The 27,354-nt window shown below is 41.3% G+C and overlaps 1 protein-coding gene across 1 annotated transcript in view; it reads left to right on the top strand.

Annotated features, from left to right (window-relative positions):
* LOC107397294 (adhesion G-protein coupled receptor G2) overlaps positions 1-21,017 on the top strand; it is a 102,606-nt gene extending 81,589 nt beyond the window's left edge. The window contains exons 10-15 of the mRNA XM_070554575.1: positions 579-703; positions 966-1,234; positions 1,303-1,396; positions 2,195-2,321; positions 3,031-3,187; positions 5,729-21,017. Coding sequence (XP_070410676.1) covers positions 579-703; positions 966-1,234; positions 1,303-1,396; positions 2,195-2,321; positions 3,031-3,187; positions 5,729-5,829 — 873 coding nt within the window. The 3' untranslated portion in view covers positions 5,830-21,017. The remainder of the gene's footprint in view (positions 1-578; positions 704-965; positions 1,235-1,302; positions 1,397-2,194; positions 2,322-3,030; positions 3,188-5,728) is intronic.
* Positions 21,018-27,354: the final 6,337 nt, after the last annotated feature.

Genomic DNA, 27,354 nt, shown 5'->3' with positions numbered 1-27,354 from the left:
TACACGCGAGATTCTGACTCATATCTCTTACGGAAATAATTTTATTTTTCCAATAATGATATATATTGTTTACAGTAATAAGACGCACACATTTTAATTATTAAATGTCCAAATGAGATGCGCTGAAAGATGTGACGGCCAGAAAATACGTCTGTTCAACTTTCATTTTGAAACTATTTTCAACCATGACGGAACGTCTCAGTTTGACATTGTTCCAACGGTCATTAAACGTCAGAATGTTTGCTGGGAATGGATGGCTGGTATTTACTTAGACAGGCAGATATTTTTTCAGAAATCTGGGAAATTTCAACTAATAAATGAGCAGAAAAAGTACAGGTATGCATGGTACCCTGTAAAAAAGGTCTCGGTACGATGAGAGGTGAAAACAAGACCGGACCGGAGCACTTAAAGCAAATCTTCAGTTAGTGAGATTTCAGTTCAATTCAATTCAAAAATACTTTATTAAGCCCAGAGGGAAATTGATTAAAGAGGAAAAGTGGTTGCCAGTCTGTAAAAATAATTTTGACTGTAACACTGATTGTTGCTGAGTTGCTATTGAATGAGTATTTTCTCTTCAGGTTTCTGTGTCTGAAGGAAATGTCTCACCTAAAGACCAGGAGGTTCTGTCCTACATCACTATGATTGGCTGCAGTATTTCATTGTTTGCTTTGGTCATCACCGTGTTCATCTTCATCACTAACAGGTCGAGTTTTCTTTCATGTTGGGTGACATTCCTGCAGTTAATGAATGTTCTTCCCACCACCCACCACTTACAACTGGCAGCTGTTATCAACTACAGCAAGTGTGACCTTGTCACTTTAATGTTGATTTTACACAATATAAGTTAGACTCCATCCTCTTCAGAGTTATCCCACCATTCACATGGGACTGAGGAAATAAAAGTCTGGGATAATTCTCACAAACCTGTTCAGTTGTCACAGCAGATCTAATCTTTTATCCAACAGAAAACTCAGAGCAGACAATTGTAAGAAGATTCACATCAGCCTTGCAGTTGCTCTCATCCTCCTGAACCTCCACTTCCTCCCCAGCCAGGCAGTGGCAGCAGGATCCTCCACCCAGTTTTGTTTTTATGTGGCTTTTGGTCTTCACTACTCCCTGTTGGCCACTTTCAGCTGGATGGCCTTGGAGGGCTTGCACCTCTACCTTCTGTTGGTCAAAGTCTTCAACATCTACATCAGTAGATACTTGCTCAAAGTCAGCATGGTGGGATGGGGTGAGTGACTTCATCACAGCATGGATGTTAAGTAACTGAAAGTAAAGGAGCCAGTGTTTGTGTTTCAGGTGTTCCTGCAGTGATTGTGTCCGTTGTGATCATAAACAGAGACTGTTATGGCCATACCCCTCTGGACGAGTCTAACCCCAATGGAACTGCAATGTAAGAAGACTATAAACATTCTAAACCAGTGATGGCCAATCCTGGCACCTACAGGAAACTGTTGACTGCATGGCCACAGATAGTTTGAATAGAATTGAATAAACCTTTATTTCCCACAAATGCCGCCTATTGAGAACCGCTGCTGTAAAGAATCCTCTGCTTCCTGTAAGCATCTCTTCTGGTCACATGTTACCTTTTATCAAGGCGTTTGTACACAGAGAGAGAAAGACAAGATTTTGATCTGCCTGGTCAAGAGCAAGTTTTGCAGAGGAACTGTAAGCAATCCTTGACATTTGCATGAAACAAATCCAGCGTTAAGTTGGCGCAGGTGCCACAGCAGTACTGTTTTAGTTGTAGTGTCTAGTTAGCTGTTGTAGGAAAATCTCAACGTATTGAGGTGTTATTTCTGTAGCATAGCAACAACTGAGCTGATCACACTGATACCAGGACTACACCGGCCTTAGATATGGACCAAAACCTAAAGTTAGTAGTTTAGTATCCGGGCTGTTGGGTCCCTATGGGACAGTGGCCTTTTCCTGAATACACCATCTACTAATGACAAGCACTGGTAATCCATCTTCTTTGCTTGTCGTGGACCCCTTCAGGTCACAGGTCTGCTTGTGTCAAACAGACTGATTGAGATATTGCCTGTTTGGCAAACACCTTTGAGTCTGACTTTACTTGAACATTTCATTAAAATTGTAGATGAACACAGCTATGACTTCCACTGGGGCATTTGTACAATAGTCTGAACTGGCATGGTGATAGAAATGTCATCTGTGCTTCCATTCTGTGTAGATGCTATATAATCAACGAAAAAGTGAAGTGGATGACATTGGGAGTGTTTAACGTGGTGTTCCTCTTTAATGTGACCATGTTCTGGGTGACAGCCAAATGGTTTCTGTGTTCCCACGTCAACAAAAAGGTAAAATGGTCTTTTCTAACTTGTTTGCTAAGCACTGAGCAGCAGTAGTCTTTTCATTTAGTTACACCCAGACATCTATTGTCATGTGTAAAACTTCCTTCGCCCTACAGATTTATTATCTTGCTTAGTTTCTTTTTTTTAGTCACACTTAAATATTTCAGATCATCTTTGAAATTTCAATCTTGAAATCCTGAGTAAATTCAAAAAGGCTGCGTGCTGCTTCAGGACATGGACCACTCGCTGTAACTGATGGAGCCATGACTTCTGATCTCTAGCTGAACATCCTGAAGGAGATTGTTTGAATTCAGCCACATCGGAGGGTTAGGGTTAGGGGTTTCCAGCATGAATGCCATGTTTGAGCTGTAACAGCTGTGTTCAGAAGAGTAGGGCTGAATTAATGTACAGTGATGTAAGAGACTCATTATGAGTTGTTTCACACACTTGATCCCAACTGTTGCCACTGGGGGTGATTGAACCATTTACTAGGTTGCGGGCTAAACCATTTTTTTCTCATAGGGCCATTTTTGTTCTTAAACCTGTTTTTTTTTTTTTCATTTCATCAAAATGTTTTCAAAGCACAAACATTCAGACATTATGAAGATCAATACAACTCAGCATTAGTTTCCACTCAACACTGCAGATGTTTAAATGTTTCCATTATTTTATGCATCATTTTTAACAGTCCATGTGTCTTACTTTGGGCTGTCAGGTTGGACAGAATAAGCATTATGAAGCCAAGAGAGAATTAGTTACCCTGCTGACATTGACGGTTCTGCTGGGCATCACCTGGGGTCTGATCTTCTTCTCATTTGGCACTCTCACCACTCCTGGTCTTTATGTCTTCTGCATTCTGAACTCACTGCAAGGTCGGTAACATCTGCTAGTGTCTAGTTAGCTTCTAAGAGACAGTTTTCCAGATTATTCAGTGTATCTATCTTTTCAAAATAAGAACAGTGTTGTCATCAAAAGACCTTTGCTTATTCTTGTGATGTGTGGACCGCTATGACCTGTCGTATGAGCTGCCCTTCTTGTTGAATCATACAGGTGTAGCTCCAAAACAAAAAAATCGATATTTTTTGTCACTCTTACGAGAAAGTGAAACTCACATATTATAAAGATTCATTACACATGGTGTGAAATAGTTATTGCATTTATTTTTTTGGTAATTTTGACTATCATGGCTTACAGTTATAGAAACCAGCTACTTTGAAGTGGCCTAAAAATCAGCAAAAACCTGTCAATAGCTGTGTTTCCATTACCAGAACTCCAGGGTAAAGTCTGAGACAGGGAAATTGACCAGGAGATAGGATGTCCCAGTCTTCTCAGCTGTTGTCGACATTCAAATGGAGCACTTTACGAAATTTGAACAGACATCTGCATCACAACTGCTTTGGCAGTGAGTGATGTCACTGATCAGCATCAACAAGCGCCCACAGTGACATTAATAACATTAAAAGCTTTTATTCTATCAAAGTTCATTATAGTTTAATTCATTCAGAGGAGAGCAGCTGTGTGATGTAAAATGTGGTGTTCAATAACCAGAAGAAAAACAAAACCTCATTAATTAGGTCTATGGGGGAATTACACCATTTTTTCCAGTGTAGGGAGTTAGATTTTAAGCGCGACCGAGGCTCATTTTCCTTTGCTTTTATTCTGCTTCACCAGCAACTCTTCTAATTTTACTAATGTCGGTTGTTCTGGACGTCGTCTACTGATGTAATTTCCTACTGAGTACAACCAATCCGCGTGAGTTACCCAAAGGTTCTGGTCAGCTACTCCACCGGGCTGTTCGAAGAACCTACCCCTGAGCAGGTACATACAGTACTCAGAAGGTTCCTGAAAATGGTCATTTGTCCGGCCTGGTCAAGCGGAGACACGTGCATGTCGGGAGGTTCCTGTAAGTCTACCTTGAAGTTCCGGTAATGGAAAGATAGCTACTGGATTCTCAATCACTGGTCCAAAAACTTTTGATGGCTAAAGCCTTGAAGTCCAGCCTTGATGCGGTCGGTGAATCCAAAGGAGATAATTCTTGTTTCATTCATTGTGTAAACGTGTTCTGCTGGTTTAATCTTCCTCATACTATTTTTGCATTATTCTTTATCCAGACACAAATATTGCTAAAATCAAAAATCCATATTTTCCCATAATTTTGAAGATAACAATGGAACCGCAAATGTAACTTATCAACACAACCGGTTCTGGTTTTGCTGCAGCACATGTGATAGATGGTTAACCTGTGGCATTTCCATCATTCTCATTTTGGCCCAGTGTTACCAACTCCCCTGATAGAAAGTAGCTGAAGTTGACCCAGAAAGTCACCCAGATGTCGCCAGATGACGTCAAATGCTAATTTGCATATTTATGACATCATCACGCCAGATTGGCTTTCATTTTCCCCATAGCATCTAAAAGATTACATATGTATGTGTGTGTGTGTGTGTATATATATATATATGTAATCTGCACATATAAGATTTTAAAAACATGTAGGTCTTTTTAGGACTAAAAGGGAGGAAAATAAAATAACAAAAATTATTTTATGTGTTAAAGTTATTAATTAGTATGATTAAAATGGCCCAAATTGCTTTGATATGTAAAATAAATTCCAAAAGTATCAATAAAGTGACATTAAGACAGATATGGTGTGGTGATCCAAACAGTTCTGTTGTAGGATATATCTCAGACCTCCTGCTCTCCTCAATCTCACAGACATTTTCCTAAAAAAGCTGGGGGGGGGGGGGGGGGGGTGTTAAACCTCATAGTTTCTCAACTTCTCTGTTGTGTATTCTCTCCATCGTGATAATAACAGCGCACCGAGCAAAAGGGAGCGGGTGTCTCATCTGAACCATCCCTGTGTCACTGAAGGAAATTCAGATGAGCCACAGAGCTGCGTGTGTAAACGGGACGGTAGTTGAAACTCCCGATGACTTTATTTGCCAAATGTAGGAAAAGCCAAAGTGTCTGACGGCTGCAGAACCAGAGATGGCAGGTTGACACCTGCGCCATCTCTAGTAGAAGCGTAATCCTGCAGCAGCAGCAGACGTAAGTCGGCGGTCTCCAGCTCTGCAACTGTACCTTTGTCTTTGCCCAGCAGAAAACGGTTTATGGTTGGTCAGTTCTTGTGCACATGTGCAGATTATCAGTCTCTTTCCTTACGCCTGGAAGAACGGTGCAGAGTGTTGCTAATCTGTAGGGAATATCTACAAGAAAGTTCTACAGAAAGTAGCAACGGGTCCTGAGAAATGTCGCTAGGTTTGTCACTAGGCGCTTTTTGGAAAAAAAGTCGTTGAGGGGGGTCAAAAAGTCGTTAGGTACAGCGACAAAGTCGCTAAGTGGGCAACACTGTTTTGGCCGGTTGTACATTAAGTTACAGCTTTTCTTCACTTCTCTTCTTTTATCCTTGACAGGTTTCTTCATCTTGATCTACTTTTTATTATCGTTGAAAAAGACCAAAGACTTTGCTGTCAAGCCCAGCTCTGTGACACGCACCACCACCACCAAAACCTGAAGTCACCCAGCATCTCTCCCATGCCGTAAAGCTTGCAGCTACACAAGACTCTTACAGCGCTCAATGGCACTTTCACACGTGGCCGGGCTGTTAGCACATTGTTCATAAATGTATTATTTAATTAGGGTTATGTTTTTTCCCTTTTAAATTGTAAAGCTGCATGTTGGTATAATCTATAGCTGATGTATGAATAAGTTGATATTATTTGTAGGGGTGCTCCGATTGATCGGCCACAGATAATTATCAGCCGATTTTCCTGCAAAAGTGTGTGATCAGTGATCGCCGATCACTGCCTTTCATTTCCGATCTGGCACTGGCGCTTACTCTTCCCGGCCGGTAGTTCACCCTTCCGCTTCTCTCCGCTTAGTGCGCATGCGCGTGGCGGCAAACCCGCAAAGACAAACATGTCTGCCGTGTGGAACTTCTTTACGGTGTGCGAGAGTGATATTAAGTTTGCGTCTTGCAACACTTGCAACGAAAACATACCCCGCGGAGGAAGCACTTCAAAAAAATTCAACACAACGAATTTGATCCGACATTAAAAGACTAAACACTTGGCGGAGCATGGTGAGTTTTTGAGGCTCACCGCAGACAATGAAAAGAAGCCTGCTAATGCAGCCACAGTCAGATGGCAGCTAACGCAGCTGACGCTTGGAAACACTCGCCCATGTGAGCGTGACAGTCAAAAGGCTAAGCAAATTACCCGTAAAATCATCGAGTTTATTGGACTAGACGACCAGCCTTTTTCAGTTGTGGAAGACGCCGGATTCCGCCGACTACTAACCCACTTGGAACCTCGCTACATGCTACGGGGACGTAAATATTTCGCCGACGTAGCCCTTCCAGAGCTCCACCAGACAGTGTATTCTTTCATCGAGGGACTCCTTAAAGAAAGCGTCTCATCCTCTGTGAGTTTCACAAGTGACATTTGGAGCTCAGATGTCAGTCCTGTGTCAATGCTGAGCTTAAAGCTCACTGGATGTATCTGAATGTATCCTTGGTTACTTAATTTGATTTAGGCGGTGATGTGAGATATTGACTTTTTTTGCACTATTTGTAGCCTAAAGAGAGCCTGAATGTTTTCAATTTCTTATAAATTGTTACTGATATTACATAATTTGAAGTGGAGTAAAACCATGTTTTTTCTGAATTAATATGTAACGCATTAGAACTCACCATAGCTAAATGAACAATTTACAGCCAATCTATGTAATTGGTATCGGTAATCGGCTGATCGGCCATGATCGGCCTCTTGGCTGATCGGTATCAGTGATCGGCAGATTAAAACCTGATCGGAGCATTCCTAATTATTTGTATAATTTTTAGTTTGGAAACATTTTTATCCTTCCCAGTTTTCTGTGTATAATTTTGATAAAAAAATAAATTTCACTACCTGGATGTAACTAATCAAATAGGTAGGAGCTTCCTATTGGATGATTACTGCATATCTTTCAGCTGGCAGCAAGTTATTTAACCCCAACTGGTGCAATGAGCTGCTTCTCATTTCTTAAACAACCATGTGGAAAGACACATTAGGTGGTCATGGAAATGATTTTAGTCTGTTTGAGAAGGGTCAGATCACTGGCATGAGTCAAGTAGTGAAAACATGTAAGGAGGTTGTAGAAACGACTAAACCTGGGTTAAGAACTGTCCAGCGCATTTTTAAAAACTGGTCTGATCAGTCCAGATGGACCCTGTTCCAGAGTGATGGTGCATCAGGGTAAGAAGAGAGGCAGATTAAGTGATGCACCCATCATGCCTAGTACCTACTAGGGCTGGGCGTATCGATCTAAAATATCGATAGTATCGATCTAACGTTGGTATTGAGTATTTACTAGATACCTGCGAGATGGTATCGATTCCGTTTCTTCTAGCCTGGCAAGCCATGACGTACTCACTGCTACAGATGTTGGTCAACAAGTCAGTCCACCAAACTCCGTCAAAGAAGATGCAAAACGCATCCTTTTCCTAAATAAACATTAGTTCTTCTATCTGATCTTGACTCAAACAAAAGCTAAAGTCGTAATAGTTCAAACTTGACGCCAAAGCCGTTTCAAACGAGCGGCTGACCGCCGACTAGTCACGTTTGTTTTTTTTTGTTTTTTTTTCAATAAATCCCGCCTACTTAGTGTTGCAGTTGGCCCATGACATCTATATAGCGCCGTGATTGGACCACTACAGAATGGCAGCCATCTTGATTTGTAGTTTACCTGGCTAATACCTGTGATTGGACCGTTTCGAGCGGCAGCCATGTTTTTTTGCAGGGTCATCCCGCCTACCTCGCTAAAAGAGCACTGTGATTGGCCCAACAAACCAGTAAAGCACTGTGATTGGAACGCCACGGATGTCAGTCAACGGGGCAGTCCGCCGTTACATTGAAAAAAAAAGCAAAACAGCGCGCCAGCTCGAGACAAGCACAGAACAGCAACAAGCACTGTTGTGGCTGCATGATGGCAGACCGAAAAAGGAGCGCCGTTTGGAATTTTTACACAGTTTTGTAAATTTGAAATAGAAAAAAATCTTGAGCTTGTTAACCATTTTAAACCATTTTGAGTTTCCTAATGAAAACTTTATTTGCCTGAAAATGTTACTTGTATTTTATTATCATCGTACATATGATTTATTAAAGGAAAAATTACAAAATAATTAAGTAATCAATAAAACTTGAGTTTTCAGACAAGATTCTCATACTGATGATGAATAGGGGTAGGGTTACATCATCAGTATGAGAATCTTGCCTGAAAACTCAAGTTTTATTGATCCTATTTATCTTAATAAATCCCACAAAACTAGATGGTACTAGACTAGCAGTAAAAAGTATCGGTATTGGTATCGGTATCGGCAATACCAGCCCCTGTATTTACTTGGTATCGGATCGATACCAAATTTTGCAGTATCGTCCAGCCCGTACACTGCCCCCACTGCCTGTGGGGGCAGTGTTATGATCTGGGCTTGCTGCAGTTGGCCAGGTTTAGGTTCAGCAACAGGATGTGCTCCAAGAATGAGGTCAGCTGACTACCTGAATATACTGACTGACCAGGTTATTCCATCTTCCCTGACGGAACGGGCATAGATGACAGTGCCAGGATTCATCGGGCTCAGAAGGGTGAAAAAGTGGTTAAGGGAGCATGAGACATCGGCTGTGTCTGAATCCAGGGGTAGGATGCTTGTGAGTACGGGTCCTCGCTGGTCTAGCAAGGCCTGGTCCTTTCAAGACCGCTAAAACCGGAAGTCAGCGGCTCTGAATTCGGACAGTACTAGCCTCGTTTTTATTCCCGCCCCCAGGTCACGTTGCCTAGCTACCGTGACGGCGGCAAACAGGCTAACAAGCTAGTAGCGACGTTGAAAATGGATCCACAGCAATATATCATTTTATTTGTGGTTTTTGAGGAGCTGCGACGGCTCAATAAACGTCACCGGCCTTTGTATTTAAAGTTTAAAAACCAGTTAGTCCTGTCATCTGCTAGAGTTACAAGTATTATACTCATGATCTCCTTTTTTGCATATATCTGAATGTTAGTGATGTGACAGCCGTCGATTGAGCCAGCCCAGCAAACCCTTTTGATGGACGATGCAGTGGTCAGTGAGATGAGGCATCCAGAAGCACCCTCTGCAGACCACTCTGTCTGATGTTACACTTGCCAACCAGAAACGTTCAGCCACGGATCTCGGTTCCTGCACTCCATCCACCTCGATGATCCATGTTCAGTAGATTTAGCAACACCACCAAAGACTCCCTGCTTTCCAAGTTTACTGTATATATTTTACTTTTATCTTTACTTTTATTCCTTACAGTGTTCCCTTACAATTTATTTACTATGTTGTTACTTGTTAAAAACTGAATAATAAAACTGTTAATGATCAAAAAAGAGTTATCAATTAATAGAAATTTTATTACATTTAAACAAATAACAAAAACATTCAAACACATATATAGAACCTGAACCAGAAGAAACTAAAAGAAAAAAACCCATTTCTCTGCCATCCTTTCCATCAATGCTAAAAATCTGTCCATCCTTCTTTCTCTCCTCTCCTCCGCTTCCCTCTGTTGTCTCATGTCCTCCCTGATCAGGTCAAGGAGCTCATCAGCCCTTCTCCTTTTTCTCCCTGATGAGGAGTCCGGCTTCCTTCTACCACTCTCCCTGTCCTCTGTCTCACCCACTGCTGCACTTGGCCCTGGAGTGTCCACGGGAATGGAAGCAATAAGGACAGGAGGCATAGTGGAAGGCCTCTGTCCCAACACCTCGTCCATGGGGACAAACCAGGGCCAGGTTTCAGCAGTGGGCTTTCTGCTGACTCCCTCTCCTGACCCTGGATACTTGCAGTCCTACAGAAAAAGGGAATTAGGATTACAAGGCTTTATTGTCATTTAACAACAGAGAACACTGTGGGCATAATGAAATTACAGATGCTCCTTAAAGATACTGGTTCTGGATGAGAATAGAGAGGAATAGAAGAACAAAGTCAGATTATAAATCATAGTTGATAAAACATGCAATAAACAATATTTTAATTTATCAACATGGGAGATGAAAATTGTGTTCTGTTTTTTTCCGCCTAAAATGAAATTAAAAACATTAAATCAGTAATGTGGTTTCTTTAAAATTAACTTAAATAAACATTAAACTTAGTTTCGTTATTTTTGGCGTTCGTTACATGATTACATAAGATGCAAGCTCTTTTACGGTGAGTATTTTCCTATTAGACTTTCAAGCAAGTTTACAGTGGGGTGTTAACCTTAAAACAAATGATGAGAAGCTTTATTCGCTAAATAAACACACACACACACACACGGGAATTATGACGGGACCACCATACAAGCTCGTTCTCGCTGATTTCTGCTTAAAATGTACTTATACAAACGAAAAATGTCTATAAACAGAACCGCTTTCAGCTTAGTTTTCTACCGCAATTTTCTTAAGCCTGCTGGCATCAAGCTAGTTTACGGTAGGTTTTTTCCTATTAAACATTCAAGCTGGTTTTCGGTGGGGCATGTTTGAGCCTTAAATTACATGAACAAAAACAATTTGCGGTATTAGATCGTATATAAAAAACAAACCAAGAGTGCCCAAACACATATTTTATTTTTTTGACCGCTATTTTTTTTAACTAACTTACATTTTAAGCTGTGCTGCTGTCCCGCTCCGTCCGCCGTTGTTGCGAGTGTCGAGTCCAGCGGCCGGCGCGCAAAGCATGCTGGGATACCCTTGCTCCTGTGAGGATCCATCAGACCCATCCTCGAAATGTGGGTGGAGCGAGGACGCGTTTGAGGACGCGAGAATGAGGATTCTTGGAATTCGGACAGTACTCGTCGCTGCGCTTTGACGTCATCGACCTCAAAATGCGCACTCACAAGCATCCTACCCCTGGATTCGGACACAGCCATCATTTTCACACATGAGAAAATTCTCCAAGATGGCGGAGTGAGTGGTTGATTTGCTTGGTGCCTCTCCCTGCTTAATAGTCATAAATAGCTAGATTCAGAACATTTATGTATTTTGAAGGCCAGCTTAAGTTCACTCTTTAAATTACAGCAGATCCTGAGTTCTGAGCAAGATTATTTTGTTTAAATCTTAGTATTATGTCTCCTAAATCTCAACAAAAGGAGCAGCCAAAGGGCCTTGAAGTCCGCGCTGACGTGGCTGTTGATGTGCAAAACAAGGAATCACTGGAGACTATTTTACAAAAAAAAAATTCCAAGGCGGAGGAGCACGCCAAAGAGCAGTTTGACAGTCTTGACTCTCAACTTGGCTCCATTAGATCCACACTTGATAAGCACACAAAAGAGCTTGAATCACAAAAGCAAACTACTTCCCTACTTCAAGAGAGAATGATCCGAGTGGAGGACACTTCCATGTCTCATAGCGCTGATCTGTTGAAGATCCACAAGAAGCTTGCTGCTCTGGAATGGTAAATGGCCTGTATTTGATATAGCGCCTTCTAGAGTCCTGGAACCCCCCAAGGCGCTTTACAACACAATCAGTCATTCACCCATTCACACACACATTCACACACTGGTGGGGATGAGCTACAATGTAGCCACAGCTGCCCTGGGGCACACTGACAGAGGCGAGGCTGCCGAGCACTGGCGCCACCGGTCCCTCCGACCACCACCAGCAGGCAAAGTGGGTTAAGTGTCTTGCCCAAGGACACAACGACAGCGACAGACTGAATGGGGCTCGAACCTGCAACCTTCCGATTACGGGGCGAGCACTTAACTCCTCAACCACCGTCGCCCCACTCTCACTCTGGAGGATCAAAACAGAAGGAATAACCTCTGGATCTTTAATTTGAAAGATGGGATGGAGCTCAACAATGCTCTATCCTATTGGAAGTCTAACATCACGCAGTGAATTCCCGATCTGGCAGCTTCCCTCCCCGATATGACACAGGCACGGCGGGTTGCCCTGTTGTTGCCCTGGCGGCTCTGCTTCTTCTCGGACCATTGCACCTTTGGCAAGTAAGTCTGAGGTGATGGTGGCCGGCAAACCTATTCGATTTGCAGCAGACTGCAGTGACGATACTGCTCGACGCAGACGCCTTTGTTTCCCTGCATTGAACCGGGCTCGTGCTATGGGGCTACAATCTTTTCTTCTTTACCCGGCTAATATTAAACTGATCAACGGTGCGGATCAACTCTTTTTTACTGACCCCGCGGAGGCCGAAAACTATCTGGACTCTTTGGGTTCTGATGCCTCTAGGAGCTCTATGGGAGCGCATGGACCAGCTTTGGGTGTGTAACTGCACCGATTATATTATTTATTTTGGGTCTGCTCCGGAGCTGCTGGCTTCTATTTCCTCTACAGAGAACCTTTGTGATAAGGTCTGTTTATTTTTATTTTTCAAGCTACTTATATTTTGACTAAGCCACTCTTTTGGATTTACATTAAGGATCAGTTTAAGATTTAGGTGGCTGGGTTTTAAGCAGGGTGTGGGCTTTGAGCTTACATCTAAGATTTATTTATCTCTTTTTGACTATGAATGATAATTCATTATGTATTATGTTTTGTTTTGCTTTTTTGTTTGTTTTGTTTTGTGCTTGCTTGCTGTGGCGGTTACCTTTATACTTCTGTTTTACTTTCAGTAGTCCATTATGGTTAAAGGTGTAGACATAATTCACGTAAACAGAAGTTTATTTCCTAAGATTGATTTATTAAAGGCTTGGCTATAATAAACCAAAAATAATTAGAGTTGGAGACTTGGTTAAATGAAAACATCTCAGACAATGACATATTTCTTGACAATTATGTTTTATTTTGTGCGGATAGAGGGTCTAGGGGTGGCCGGGTTACCACCTGAGTCTCCTCTAGTCTGACGTCTCAGGTCATTGTTCCTTTAGTCAAACCGGTGCGCTTTGAAGCCATCTTCACCAAAATTTCCTTTAATGGAAATAAACATATTATTGCTGATAATGTTTATCATCCTCCCACCTCTCCAAAACATGAAGCAATAAGAAATTTAATAGATACATACAGTTCAATCACTGGGTGATGCAAGGGAAGTTATTTTACTAGGTGATCTTAATCTTAATAAGCTTGATGAATCAACTTTATCAGAACGTATTATTTTAAACAGCTCAAATCTGATGCAGTTCCTCTCTGAGTCAACCAGGGTTGGTGCCACCAGCTCCTCCCGAATTGATTGGATTTTAGTTACACACCTGGATAGATTTTGTGACTTTGGGGTTCTTACCAACTGTTTTAGTGATCATTCTATTATTTATTGCTTTTGAAAAATAACTTCCGCATTCACCTTCGAAGATTATTCAAATTCGTGATTTGCATGTTTTTAATACTGATCACTATTTGCAGGAGTTAAGATGGCTAAACTGGGTTTCTGGAGGTTCTTGATAAACAAGACTTATCGGCTGCATTTGACACTGTCAAGCATGGCTTCCTTTTGTTCACACTCTCTAGCATGGGCATCACAGAGAAAGCACACGCCTGGTTTGAATCATACCTCACAGGACGATCATTCAGTGTATCTTGGCTTGGACAATCTTCTACCGTGCACCATCTTGCCACAGGAGTCCCCCAGGGCTCTGTACTAGGACCTCTTCTCTTCGCCATATACACCACCTCACTGGGTGAGATCATTCGATCACATGGCTTCTCCTACCACTGCAATGCAGATGACACCCATATCTATCTGTCATTTCCACCGGACGACCACACTGTCTCTGCACGAATATCAAACTGTCTCTCTGACATATCAAAATGGATGAAATCCCACCATCTCCAACTCAACCTCTCTAAAACTGAACTACTTGTGATCCCAGCAAAACCATCCATACAGTACAATATCTCAATCCAAAATGACTTCCTATATCTGGCTCCTTCAAAGGCAGCTCGAAGTCTGGGTCTTGTGATTGATGAACACCTGACCTTTAAAGATCATGTTGCCTCTGTTGCTCATTCATGCCGCTTTGCGCTGTATAACATACGAAAGATCAGACCATACCGAACACAACATGCCACCCAGCTCCTGGTGCAATCTACTGTCATCTCCCTCCTCGATTACTGCAATGCCCTTCTAACTGGTCTTCCAGGCTGTACTGTGAGACCTCTTCAAATGGTCCAGAACGCAGTGGCGCGTCTGTTCTTCAATCAGCCAAAAAGAGCACACGTCACCCCTCTGTTCATTGAGCTCCACTGGCTACTGCTAGAAGCACGCATCAAATTCAAATAGCTAACATTAGCATACAAAGTCCGAGATGGTACGGCTCCCATCTACCTGAATCCTCTTGCAAAGGCTTACGTCTCAGCCCGGTCGCTCCGGTCATCACAGGATCGTCGGCTAGCAGTGCCTACACCACGCTCAAGACAATCCAGACTTTTCTCATGCATCGTTCCACAAATGTGGAATGACCTTCCAAGCACTACAAGAACAGGAGCTTCCTTTTCAATTTTCAAGAAACTCCTGAAGACCCTGCTCTTCAGGGAGCGTCTTCTTAACTAGCACCCTCCCTGCACCCGTCCCCTCTCTCTACTGTCCACTCCTTGTTCCCTACTCTCCATGACTGATGTCAAGTTGTTGTTGTTATTGTTGTTGTTAGCCTCAAGGGCAATATGCCGATTATCACTTGTAAGTCGCTTTGGACAAAAGCGTCTGCTAAATACATAAACATAAACAAACATGCTCCTTGGGTCAGTGTAAAAGTTAAGGGCAGTCATCTGCCTTGGGTCTCTTGAGATTTAATTGTTTTTTAAAGAGGCGTGATAGTGCCTGGAAACTAGCTAAACACACTAATCTTCCTGATCATTGGACTGAATATATATATATTTTTTAATCTTTTATTTTCATTTATTGACATTAAAATAATAATACAATCAGAACTAAATTGCTGCAAGCCAAAATGAAAAAGGGGACAGAAAGAAGAAAAACTTATGTTGTCTGCCCCTTTTAACTAAAATAGCATTAATACAAATGAAATAATCATATGATTCTTAAGGAAATTGAACAATATAGTTCCTGGACTTGTTGGCCGACAAAATCTCAACCCATGAATTTGAGAAAAAAATAGAAAAAGAAAACAAGTTACACAGAAATAAGCATTAAGTTACAGATCTATATACATACATATATACACATACAAGCACATACTAGGTTAATATTTTGTTCCTTTAATCCCCCCCACCCCCCTCCCCTCACACATTTATGTAACGGATCTATATAAGTTAATCGTTTTATTTTTTATCTCTTTTTTGAAAGTCAATATTGTTTTTGCATTCTTGAGTTCAGTATTCAATTTATTCCACAATTTAACTCCATATATGGAGACACAATGTTCCTTTACGAGTATCCGATGTCTAGGTATATTAAATAATTCATGTCCCTTTAAATCATATTTGCTGTGTCTTTTTGAAAATCGTTTAATTAATCCTGCAGGTACGTTCCTTTTGTTTGCATTATACATAAAGTTTAAAATATTGTAGTCCACCAGATCATAGAATTTTAGTGTTTTTAATTTAATAAATAATGGATTGGACGGATCTCTGTAGTTGCTCCTTGTGATTTTTCTTATTGCTTTTTTCTGTAAGATGTAAATGGAATTTGTGTAAGTTTTATATGTTGTTCCCCAGATTTCAATGCAGTAGTTCAGGTATGGTACGATCAGTGAGTTATATAACAAATATAATGAATTATTATCAAGCAACCCTTTTGCTCTATGTAACAGTGCAATCGTTTTAGATATTTTAGTTTTGACACTGTTTATATGTAGTTTCCATGACAGTTTTTCATCAATGATGACTCCCAGATACTTGACTTCTTGAACTCTTTTAATATTAATCTCATCTATATTTAATAAAATTTCATCATTTGAATTTGTATTACTAAATATCATAAAACAGGATTTATCACTGTTTAATGATAGTTTGTTTCCATCAAACCATAGTTTAATTTTTTTCATCTCTGCTTGTATCACTTCTATCATCTGCTCAACATTATCTCCTGAATAGTAAAAAGTTGTATCATCTGCAAATAAGGTGCATTTTAATATATTGGATGCCTCAACAATGTCATTTATATAAATGATAAATAGTTTAGGGCCCAATACCGACCCTTGTGGTACACCACAAGTAATGTTATTTATATGTGATTTTGTGTTGTTTATTTGAACATATTGCTGCCTATCGGTAAGATAACTTGTAATCCATTTTAGGGCCATCCCTTTGATGCCATATAATAATATATAATAATAATATAAAAAACTAAGAAACTTTTGTACTACACAGACAAGAAATGCTAAGGACAATTTTTACAAAAACTGTTTACAGAAGGACTTTAACAATCCTAAGCATTTCTGGAATAAAATAAATGAATTACGTGGGAAGACTAAAGCTAAAACTAATAATATGAAAATTAATGATAGCGTTTCTAGTGATTCGGATGTAATTGCTGAGGCCTTTAGAAAACATTTTGCTTTATCTCCTTTACCTAACTCTTCAGTTCCTCTGGGTTCTTACACTTTGCCTCATCGCAGCTCTAGCCGTTTTTCCTTTTCTGAAATTCACCCAAATTAGGTTTTGAAAGTGTTAAAGACTCTTTCATCAGGCAATTCAGCTGGTTCCGATGGTATTGAAGGTCGATTTTTTAGAATTGCTGCTGATGCTCTGGCCCTTCCTTTGCCAATTATTTTTTATCAATTGTTTTTAATCTTTCTATCAACTCGTGTTCTGTCTCGATAGATTGGAAATGTACTAAGATCATTCCACTGCATAAAGGGAATGATACATCTGAACTTAATAATTACAGACCTATTGCGATAGTTAACACAGTGGTAAAAATTTTTGAAAAATTGGTATTATAATCAACTATCAAATTATTTGGATACTAATAATCTATTATCTCAATGCCAATCAGGATTTAGAAAAGATTTCTCTACAACAACTGCCTTGCTTAAATTTACCAATGACATTTATTCAGGTTTTGATAATTTAATTGGAGGAGCTATCTTTCTTGATTTAACAAAAGCCTTTGATTTAGTTGACCATTATTTCCTTTTAGACAAATTGTATGCCAGTGGACTCTCAAGGTTATCATTAATGTGGTTTAACTATTTTGTTCATAATCAATCGCAATTTGTCTCTTTTCATAAGTCTGAATCAAATGCGCAAGGTGTCTTTAGAGGTGTTCCGCAAGGCTCTTCATTGGGGCTGTTATTATTTTATATTTTCATTAATGACTTACCATTGTCTTGTACCTCTTGTTCTGTTCACATGTACGCTGATGATACTGTTGTAACATCACGAAATGGCCTGATTTTGAGATCCCACAGGTCAAATTCACGGCCAGGTCAACTTACCCCTGGCTATGACACCACCTACAATATTTTCCTCACAGGAGACTGGAAGTCGGCACGTAGTCCCTTTAATCAGAGCCTACCTTCCTCGCCAGCCGGACTGCAGCTCTGAGAGATAATGAAAAGATAAGCAATAACATTCTCTCCTACCAAGGTCCCCTTTACAGAGGAACTCATAACATAAACTCCTTTATTCCCAGAAGAAAGAAGATTTTATAATTAAAAAGAATCATTAATCAAACATTTGTTTATTGCTACTTATAATTGTAAAACAATGAAATGTTCATTGATATGTGCTTCATGATGTATGCTTAGCATGTTTACTGGATGAGGTCATCACCATTTGCACTCACACAAGGACAGAGTAAAGTTAAGTTAACGCATGACACATGGTTAACCTTTTGCCCAGTTCAGAACCTCCAGATCAAAGAAGGTGTGTCTCTGAGCTGCTTGGTAATATCCTCAAACCTGTCAACTTTTGGTTGGCTAACCAATTCATAACGTTAATCCATTAAAATTAGTTCACTCAGGTTTTTCCCTCAGTTCGAACAGTTGAACAGTTCGAGAGTTCTAGAGCGAGCTTCAGACCGGCCATCTGTTGCAGAAACTCTTTAACCATCAAGGAGTTTGACACGTTGTCAAAACCTTTTAAACCTTTTTCGCATCTGCAAAGCTGATACAACAAGATAGTACCTTTAGTACAAAGCTGACGCAAAAACTCCTTCAGAGTTATTTTCAAGACGCTCGGTTTCATCCATCTTTTGTGACCCTGGAGACATCTCTGGTCTGAAAGGATCGGTACCTCGGTACACTACAGCCCTCCAGTGCCAGCGGTCATCCGACCTCTCCCCCTTTTGGATCCACCAAGAGGGTCTCTTAATCTGGGTAAAGTAGACACCACTGTATGTGGTTTTGATAATAACAACTTATAGCTTAACGCAAGCCAAATTCTTTTATGTCCAGAACTCAGCTCTCTGAGATACGGAGATTCTGAATACATTATATTCACACATAGGTTCCAGACACTATCCTTTAGTTCGCATCCACTCACAGTATATAATAGTTTAAACAATTTGTCAAGTCTTAATTGTTTGTAAAATAAATTCTTACTTTTATAAACCTGACTGTTTCTTGAATCAAGACGAAGTGTGTACAATCCCTTAATGAATAAAAGAATCCTTGAATCTTCTGACTAAAACAAATAAAGACCAGGCAAGGTAATGTTCTATATTTAAATAGAGTATCACAGCTTATTGGTCACAAGTGGTGTTAATAATATAAATAGCTCTTCAAGCAATTTACGTAACCCAACATACTATATATTAACATTACACTGTATTATACTGCTCTAAGCCGAGTAAAGTGGAAACACAGGAAACTCTTCAGTCCAATTTTAACAGAGTGCAGCACTGGTTAGTCCAAAATAAACTTATTTTAAATAAATCTAAAACCTACTCCATGCTTTTTAGTAGAAGTGTTATTAAATCTGGTGTTGATGGGACTCTCAATCTACATTTTATAGATTCCTTTCTTGTATTCACATCTGCGAAAATAAAATATTTAGGTGTTTGGTTGGAGCCGGAGCTGTCCTTCAAGATATCATATTCAAACGATTTGTCACAAGGTTAATCGGTGCTTAAGAATCTATCAATTGTTTTGAACTGACAGCACACAAGCATATTGTAACTTAGCTTCTGCTTCCAATTTTAGATTATGCAGATATACTACATCAGAAGTCCTCGGTTGCTAGTCTTTACTCTTGATGTTATTTACAATAGCCTATGTCGTTTTGTTTTGAGGTGTCCTTTCAGAACTCACCACTGCTACATGTATGAACAACTCTCTTGGATGACCTTGAAAGCAAGACGACAATTTCATTGGTTGTTAATTTATTTTTAAATGTATTCATTTTGATTTTCCATCTTATTTGAAAGTCTTGTTAGTACCAATGAACGCTTTGTACTGTACCCATTTTAGTGAGCATCCCTCATTTGTTATTCCTCGGTTTGAAATCGATATGCCTTCTGTGTTAAAGCTCCTCAGGATTGGAATACATTACCTGCTAACTTAAGATCTATTTCATCTTTTCGTTTATTTCGTAATTCCATTTATGAGCATGTGAAGCCAACTTGTAATTGTTTTTCCTATTGTGTTTAATATCGTAGCCGCACTCAATTTATGGTGTTTTTCTATTGTTAAATTTTTATTTGTTAATGATTGTGTATGTGTATTTTATATTTGTTGTTACAAGTATGCCTACAGATACATGGGGTAAGCCACAGCAAGTGTTATTATTATTATTATTATAATTTTTTTCTCTCTTAGTTTATTATGGTTGAACACCTTTGCCTTCTTATTCTTTACTTGTTGTATGGTAGGAGGACCTGCTCGAAATTGAGATGCCACATCTCAAGCAGTTTATCCTCCTGGGAAGAAAAATATAAGTTAAATAAATAAATAAATAAGCAAACAATCAAGGGTCATTCTTAATAGAAGGATGCTGCTGATGAGTGGTTGGTAGTCAGAGCATAGGTCAGAGTTCAGAAATCAGAAGAGCTGTACAAATCCTCCATGGGAAGAGCAAAGCATTTCTCAAATACGAGAGCTGGAAAAGAACACTGGATTTCTAATGGCACAAGTTTGTCCATAATCTGGTAAAGGAGCTGCTGGGAAGCGTAGTGCAGCATGAAGGTTTGACAATTACACAATTAGTTCTGTGAAAATTTAAAAATGAAGTTCCACAACTTTAATTCATACATTATCTTACATAAATGGCAAAGATGTATGTATCCACTCTAAAATGTAACTTGAATTCTAACATCACCAATATGCGTACTTAAAGCAGAAATACTGCAAAAAGAGGCAGAAATGTGAAACTGTGTTTTCTCCACAGGTTTCTGTGTCTGAAAGAAACCTCTCAGAGAAAAACCAAGAGGTTCTGTCCTACGTCACTGTCATTGGCTGCAGTATTTCTCTGTTTACTTTGGTCATCACAGTGTTGATCTTCATCACTAAGGAAAAGCACTCTTTATTTACTTTCCTCCAAGAAGTTATTTCAATCTTTCGTTCGGGTTTATTTTCTGCAGTTGTCCGGATTACCAGCGACAGCACTTTTACTTTGAAACTCAGTGATTTGATCAACCCTCAGCTAATCAAGGAATCACTTAAATTGCAATCAACATAAAAAATAATTTATGTCATGACTCCCATCCTTCACCCTCATTTCACTTTCATTCAGCTCACCTGGTCCCTTCACCAAGCTCCTGACAAGTCCTGTTTCCCTGGCAACCACAATCAACTCCATTCTTCTCACCTGTTCCTGTCATCAGCGTCATCCACTTCACCTGCTCCTGACTCCTCAGCTCATCTCACACACCTGCTTCCCCTGCTATAAAAGAACCATCCACCTATCCAGTCGCTGCCAGATTATTACAGCCTTGCCAGTGAACAGTGGCAGCTGGTGAAAAATATTTTTTGGTGGGGCTGTGCTTTTTTTTTTTTAAACAAACTTGTGCTTTCTGAGCTTTGTGCACAACTTCACTATTTCCTGAATTAAGCACAGCTGTTTTATTTCCTGTCTTACATTATTGGACAAAGGGATTAATCCACGTATGTCTGACTATTGGCACACTGCCTTGCGGACCAAGGTTGAAAAATACTGCATTAAATTGCACATAAAATAACACGACCATATATGGTCCACATCCACATTACTGTTTGTGAAACTAACATACTGGAGAATTTCATCACAATAATATTAAATAAACAATTATGTACCTGATCTTTTGCATGCTGTTGGTGAAGCTCTGGATGACCCCTGTGATGTAGACAGAGTCAATGTTCCTCTTCTGCAGCTGGTTGAACAGCATGTCCACATGTGGCATGATCTTGTGACACAATGCCAGCAGAAAGCCGAAATCTTCTTCCTCCAGCATTCTCACAAAGCCTCCTGCCTCTCTCAGTGATTGGATCAAAGTCATCCGAGTCTCTGATCATCTGGAAAAATCTGAGGAGGTCATCCTTGTGCTCATATACTGTGTTAACATCTCTCTTTTGGACAAAATGTGCCGGTTCTGATCCACTTCTTCATTGTGTTTATTCACTGCAAGCCTGCGTCCCTCGTCTCTGGCTGCAATGTTTCATGTCCGTAACTCCTGACTCAATCCATGCCTCATCTGTCACAGTCGTTTTGAATAACAAACACGGAAAGCAAAATGACGCATTAGCGTGGTTTCATCCAGCTAGCCAAGCCTTCTTGGTGTACCAATTTCGGGAGAAGCCTGTGTGTACAGTTTACCTCCCTCCTTCTCCTGCTGGCTTATCTTTACGTCGGGCTGATCTGGTCCAAGCTCTTTGACATAAAGTTTTTCCACCATAGTTCTCCTCGAACGGATACTGGAGAAGAGACTGAACTGAATTCAGTGGCTGCTGAGATCCAGTATCCATGCTGGTTGTACTGGCGGCGTCCATGTTACATCTGCGTCACGACCAAAAACGACTCTGCTGAGTTCTACCGAACACCAGCGAAAGCCTTTGGCGGTAGCTCTATCGCCCATCATGCTTCTGAAACAACGTCGACGCTGATTGGATACATTCCCATTCCTACCGTTTGATTTTCTTGTCAGCAATTGGTCGGCTGGTTCCATGCTGTTTGGGCGATTCAAAAACAGCCTACAGCCTTTCTGTCGCCTCCACCGCTCGGCAGAGAGCTTCTCATCAATATAGATATATAAATATATGATTTGTTTTTGTTACAAAACACAAAATTAACTTAGAATATGTGATTATTGTTAATTTTATTTATTTATTGTTTTAAATAAAAATTAAAAACACTGGGGAAAACTGGGAGGGCGGCGCCCTATCGCCCTCTACTGGCCAGCCGCCACTGCCAGTGAAGTATTCTCCAGCAATTCACCCTGCCTGATCTCTGCCTCCGGACCTCGTTCTTTGCCTGACCCCGCCTTGTATTCTGCCTGCCTTTTTGACCTTAGCCTGCCTACCGACTCTGTCTCCAGCCTCGCCCTCCTGGTAACTCTGCTTAAAATAAAAGATTTGTTTAATACATTTTTACTGTGTTGGCGTCTTCATGGGTCTTCTGAGTTCTGTTCGTGACAGAATAATCTGGCCAAAAAATTTGACCCAACGCCGACACAGTACCTGGGAGTTTTTTTCTCCCCCCCCCCTCTAACCTGTCATGGAGTATCTCACACTCCTTAAGTTTATGGAGCTAAAAAGGGAACAAGAGTCACCGTTCTGGGGAACACGTCTGGCCATCAGGCCACTGCCGGTTTCATCCCTCCATCCCATCCACGTCCAGCGGTGGTCCCAAGAGGCGCAACGCGTCCACGTCCAGCGGTGGTCCCAAGAGGCGCACCGCGTCCACGTCCAGCGGTGGTCCCAAGAGGCGCACCGCGCCCACGTCCAGCGATGGTTCCGGGAGACGCACCGCGTCCACGTCCAACGGTGGTCCCAGGTGTCCCATCACGTGCGCGCTCAGTGGGGTTTCTACTTCCTCCTTTTCGAAGAGGTTCCGCCTGCCCCAGTCCAGTGGTGGTTCCAGGGGTTGCACCGTATCCACATCCAGTGGTGGTCCCAGGGGGCGCATCGCATCCACGTCCAGTGGTGGTCCCAGGGGGCGCATCGCATCCACGTCCAGTGGTAGTCCCAGAGGCCGCACCACATCCTCATCCAGCAGAGATTCCACCTTCGTCTGTCTGAGAGGCTCCGCCTGCCCCAGTCCAGCGTTGGTCCCAGGGTCTGCACCACATCCATGTCCAGCAGGGGTACCACCTCCATCTGTCCTGCCTCAGCGGTGGTCCCCGAGGACGCATCGCAGCCTGCCTCGGCGGTGGTCCCGGGGGACGCATCGCAGCCTGCCTCGGCGGTGGTCCCGGGGGACGCACAGGCTCCGGTCCAGCCAGTCTAAGAGGCTCCGGTCCTTCCGGTTCCCGAGTCGGAGGTTCCTTTTTCGGAGTCGACATCCACGTCTCAAGTCTCTGAGTCGACGTCCATGTCTCAAGAGTTCCGGTCTCAAGTGTCCCCACAAGAGTCTATGTGTGACAGGGCTGTAAAGGAAAAACTTGGTTGCTCAGCCATATTGTAAAACTGGCTGGCTGGTCATATTGTAAGGAGAAACTGTCTTTACTCAGTTTTATTGTTAAGAAGACTCAAAGGTTGTTTTCATCGCTAAACTGACGATAATATCTGTGTGTCTGTGTTTCAGTTCAATGAGGAAACCAGTTTCACAATTAAAAGTTTTAATTCTTCAAATTAAACTAATGATTTTGAAATTGACAAACAGGAAATAACAATCAAATTGGCAACTTTGTGGGACAATCTTTAACAGTTGATATGCTGTTCTTGCTCAAATAGACCTTCTGGTGAATTTATGAAGATTGAGAATGTTGTGAGTTGTGAGAGTGATATGATGTGATTATGGATGCGTGTGGGTGCAAAGTGTGGTGAGATTAGGTGAGATGGATGTGTGTGTGCATCTGATTTTGCTTCAGGAAGAAACAGGTGTCTGAGTGAAAAGTGATGGTTTGAATAAACTTAGGTTTGGTTGGAAAAGATGCATCCAAACGCTAAACACCGTGTTCTGTCTCACCGAACTCTTGTGGACCCTCTTTCGGATATGGGCCGTGGAGGATGTTGTGGTTCATCCAGATGACACTCAACGGCTGACAGGGAAGACGTAGGTGTCGAACGGAACCGGTCCAGAGTTGCCCTCGGTACACGTTGATGGTAAAGCGTTTTGTCGACGTGCTTTCTTAAGTTAATTCACTCAGAAATCAAAAGACTCTGTAATGAGTCTGCGTTAGAAGTTGCGATTCAGCTATTCTGTCTGGCTGACAGAAACAGCGTGAGAGAAGGGGGGGGGGGGGGGGTTGAGCCAATGGGCTCCGTGCCCCATTAGCGGTTGTTCACACGTCCTCTCTCTTTCGTTGTCAAGCACGAACTGCTCATAAGACTGAAACTTACCAAAAACCTTTCTCTTCTCAAAGCAAACGTGTGCATCATCAAATGTGTCTGGAGTTTACTGTGGGAAGATGTGTGTGGGTGTGTGTGAATGTTTGTGTGCTTGAGTGTGTGTGAAGGTCAGTACCAAAAATTCTCAACATTATTTAAGAATGGATTCATTAAATCTCTTATAATTACCCCAAAGCATAATAGTCATTCATTTGATTAAACACATTTATAATGAGCAAAATGATAATGGTTACTTTAACATTAAAATCAAGAAAAAGAAGTTTAAACTTTGTTTTGACTTGGTCTGGGTACAACTCATGGAAACACATCTTCTGGTAGACTGCAGGTGGCTGATGTTATGGTTTCCTCCCAGACTCGCTGGCGTTCAGGTCTTAATCTGTGGGTGAAAGTTCTCAGCGACCCAGCTTTGACCCAGCTGAGTCCAGCACCACCATTGTGACAGAAAACCCATATCTCCTCACGTTACAGGGCCGTGCAGAGACCTTTGACGGGGTGGCTGCTCAAAGTAAAAAAAAGGGGCACTTATAGAGCAATCCAATAAGTTAGAAAATTCAGATAATGAGACCCTTGGGTTCAAACATCATAATAAAAATATATCAATTAGTTTCATTAGTGTTAGTTCATAAATAATAGTTTTAGTTTTTAAAGCTGACTTATACCTAGAGATGTTACAACCACATTTTTGCCCCTGATCTGAGTTAAAGTTGTTTGATTTTTGATTATCTTCCAATACTGAGTCCTGTTCTGATACCAGGTGGTGATGCAACGCGTTATAAAAGAAGAAAGAAGTCGTCCTTCTGTCTGTATTTGTCATTTTGTTATTTTAGCTTGAAAAAGTCACTCATTCAGGAAGTACATTTAACAGAAATCAAGATACTTTATTGCTATTGCACAGGTGTACAACCAAAGATATTTTGTGCTTCCCAAAGACAGCTCTAGTAAGAGGTAGTAAAATAAATGTAAAATAAATGCACCACAGAGACTTATCCAGTGTGATCTACAGCTATGTTAGCTGAGATCTTTTTCCTGTCAGTAGAAAATTCTTGATCCCATTCCATGATCTCACTGAACTTAACACTAAACATGAGAGCTCTGCTACCAACCTAACAACATCCTTTACACAAAGGCACCATCATCACATACGTGGCAGGAGTCTCAGAGAAACTTAGAAGAATCTTCTCCAAACACAACATCCCGGTAAACTTTAAACCCAACAACACCCTCAGACAGAACCTGGTCCATCCAGAAGACAAAGCACCCAAACAGAAGCTCAGTGGGGTTGTTTATGCAGTCCAGTGTAGGAGCACTATCCAGATGTTTACATTAGAGAAACTAAACAACAATTGCACAAGAACATAACACAACACAGGAGAGCCACCTCTTCAGGTCAAACTCTGCAGTCCACCTTCACCTGAAGGACAAGGGACACACCTTTGAAGATGACAAAGTCCACATTCTGGACAGAGAAGATAGATGATTTGAGAGAGGAGTAAAAGAAGCTATCTATGTAAAAACGTGAAAACCCCACTTTAAATAGGGGCGGTGCTTAGATTTCACCTTTCCAGTAACCCCCCCCCCCCCAATGCATCATGGGGGATTTGCAGTTTTGTCATATCAAGTTCGTTTGTGGTTTATATTAATCTTGAGAAATAGACAAACCCAACGGTATATATTATGTTGGGTGTTTTATTTTTATTAGGGGTGAAATTTGAAGTTTAAGTTATTTTCTTGTTTAACGGAGTCCCAATGCATCATGGGGGTTTGCAATTTTGTGGCACCGTGAGTGAGAGGATTCTGTCTGTGGGTTAAGGTCCCAGGAAACTCAATGCAAATTCAGTTCAGTTGGTTGGTTCAGTGGAGCGCTTAAATTCATGGTATGTGATGTGCATACCTTACCACCGTTTTAGTCCAGTAGATTCCTTTTTTGTTGGTCCGTGAACTTATTGTAGTTTTATTAATGGTAATAATATTGGTCAGTAATAGCCTATTAATACCTCAACATTGTTTCCATAGTAGTCTATTAGGGTTATTGTTATCCAATCTATGTTTATGGTTAGAGTAGGAGTGAGGGGAGAGGTTCAATAAGGGTTCTTTTAGGTTAGGATTAAGGAGGCTTGATTTGAATAGAGACTGGGCCTGAATGTCCTGATTAAGATCCAAGTAAAAGTGAGGGGAGGGGTTGACCAGTGTGTATATGGGTTTTTAAATCAGGATTAGAGGGCTTGTGGTGGTGAAGGTTTAGGTTCCCATCCCAAGGGTAAGGTTAAGGCTGGAGGTAAGGGGAAGAGGTTTTAGTCAAATGAATCCAGGGATTTGTTAGGGTGTGGGCCCGAATGTCAAGGTACAGGTAGGAGTGAGGGGAGGGGCTTAATTGAATGTATATAAGGGGTTTTAAGCTAGGACTAAAGGGGGCTTGAATTGGTTTGGGTCAGAAGAGTTTTGCAGAGGAAGTTACTAGGGGAGACAGAGCAGAGGGAGTCGTCTTGTACGGACCGCACTCCCTCCCACCGGATCGGGCTGAATACTCTGTCCCCCCCTCAACTCACTCCATCATGGGAGGGAAGAGAGAGGGGAAAAGTAGGATGCTGTGCTACGTGTTTCTTTTTTCTATTAGATCCTGTCTCTGGTTTTTTTGGAAAAGAGAGAGGGACCAGATCCAGGACTTAGTCATTTGACCTCCTTGACCCAGCCGTTCCATCTGCCATTCTGGCATTTGGTCCAGGACATCGTTT

This window comes from Nothobranchius furzeri, chromosome 9 (genome assembly GCF_043380555.1).
Source record: "Nothobranchius furzeri strain GRZ-AD chromosome 9, NfurGRZ-RIMD1, whole genome shotgun sequence".
Classification (NCBI taxonomy): domain Eukaryota; kingdom Metazoa; phylum Chordata; class Actinopteri; order Cyprinodontiformes; family Nothobranchiidae; genus Nothobranchius; species Nothobranchius furzeri.
This window is presented reverse-complemented; position numbering and strand designations above follow the sequence as displayed.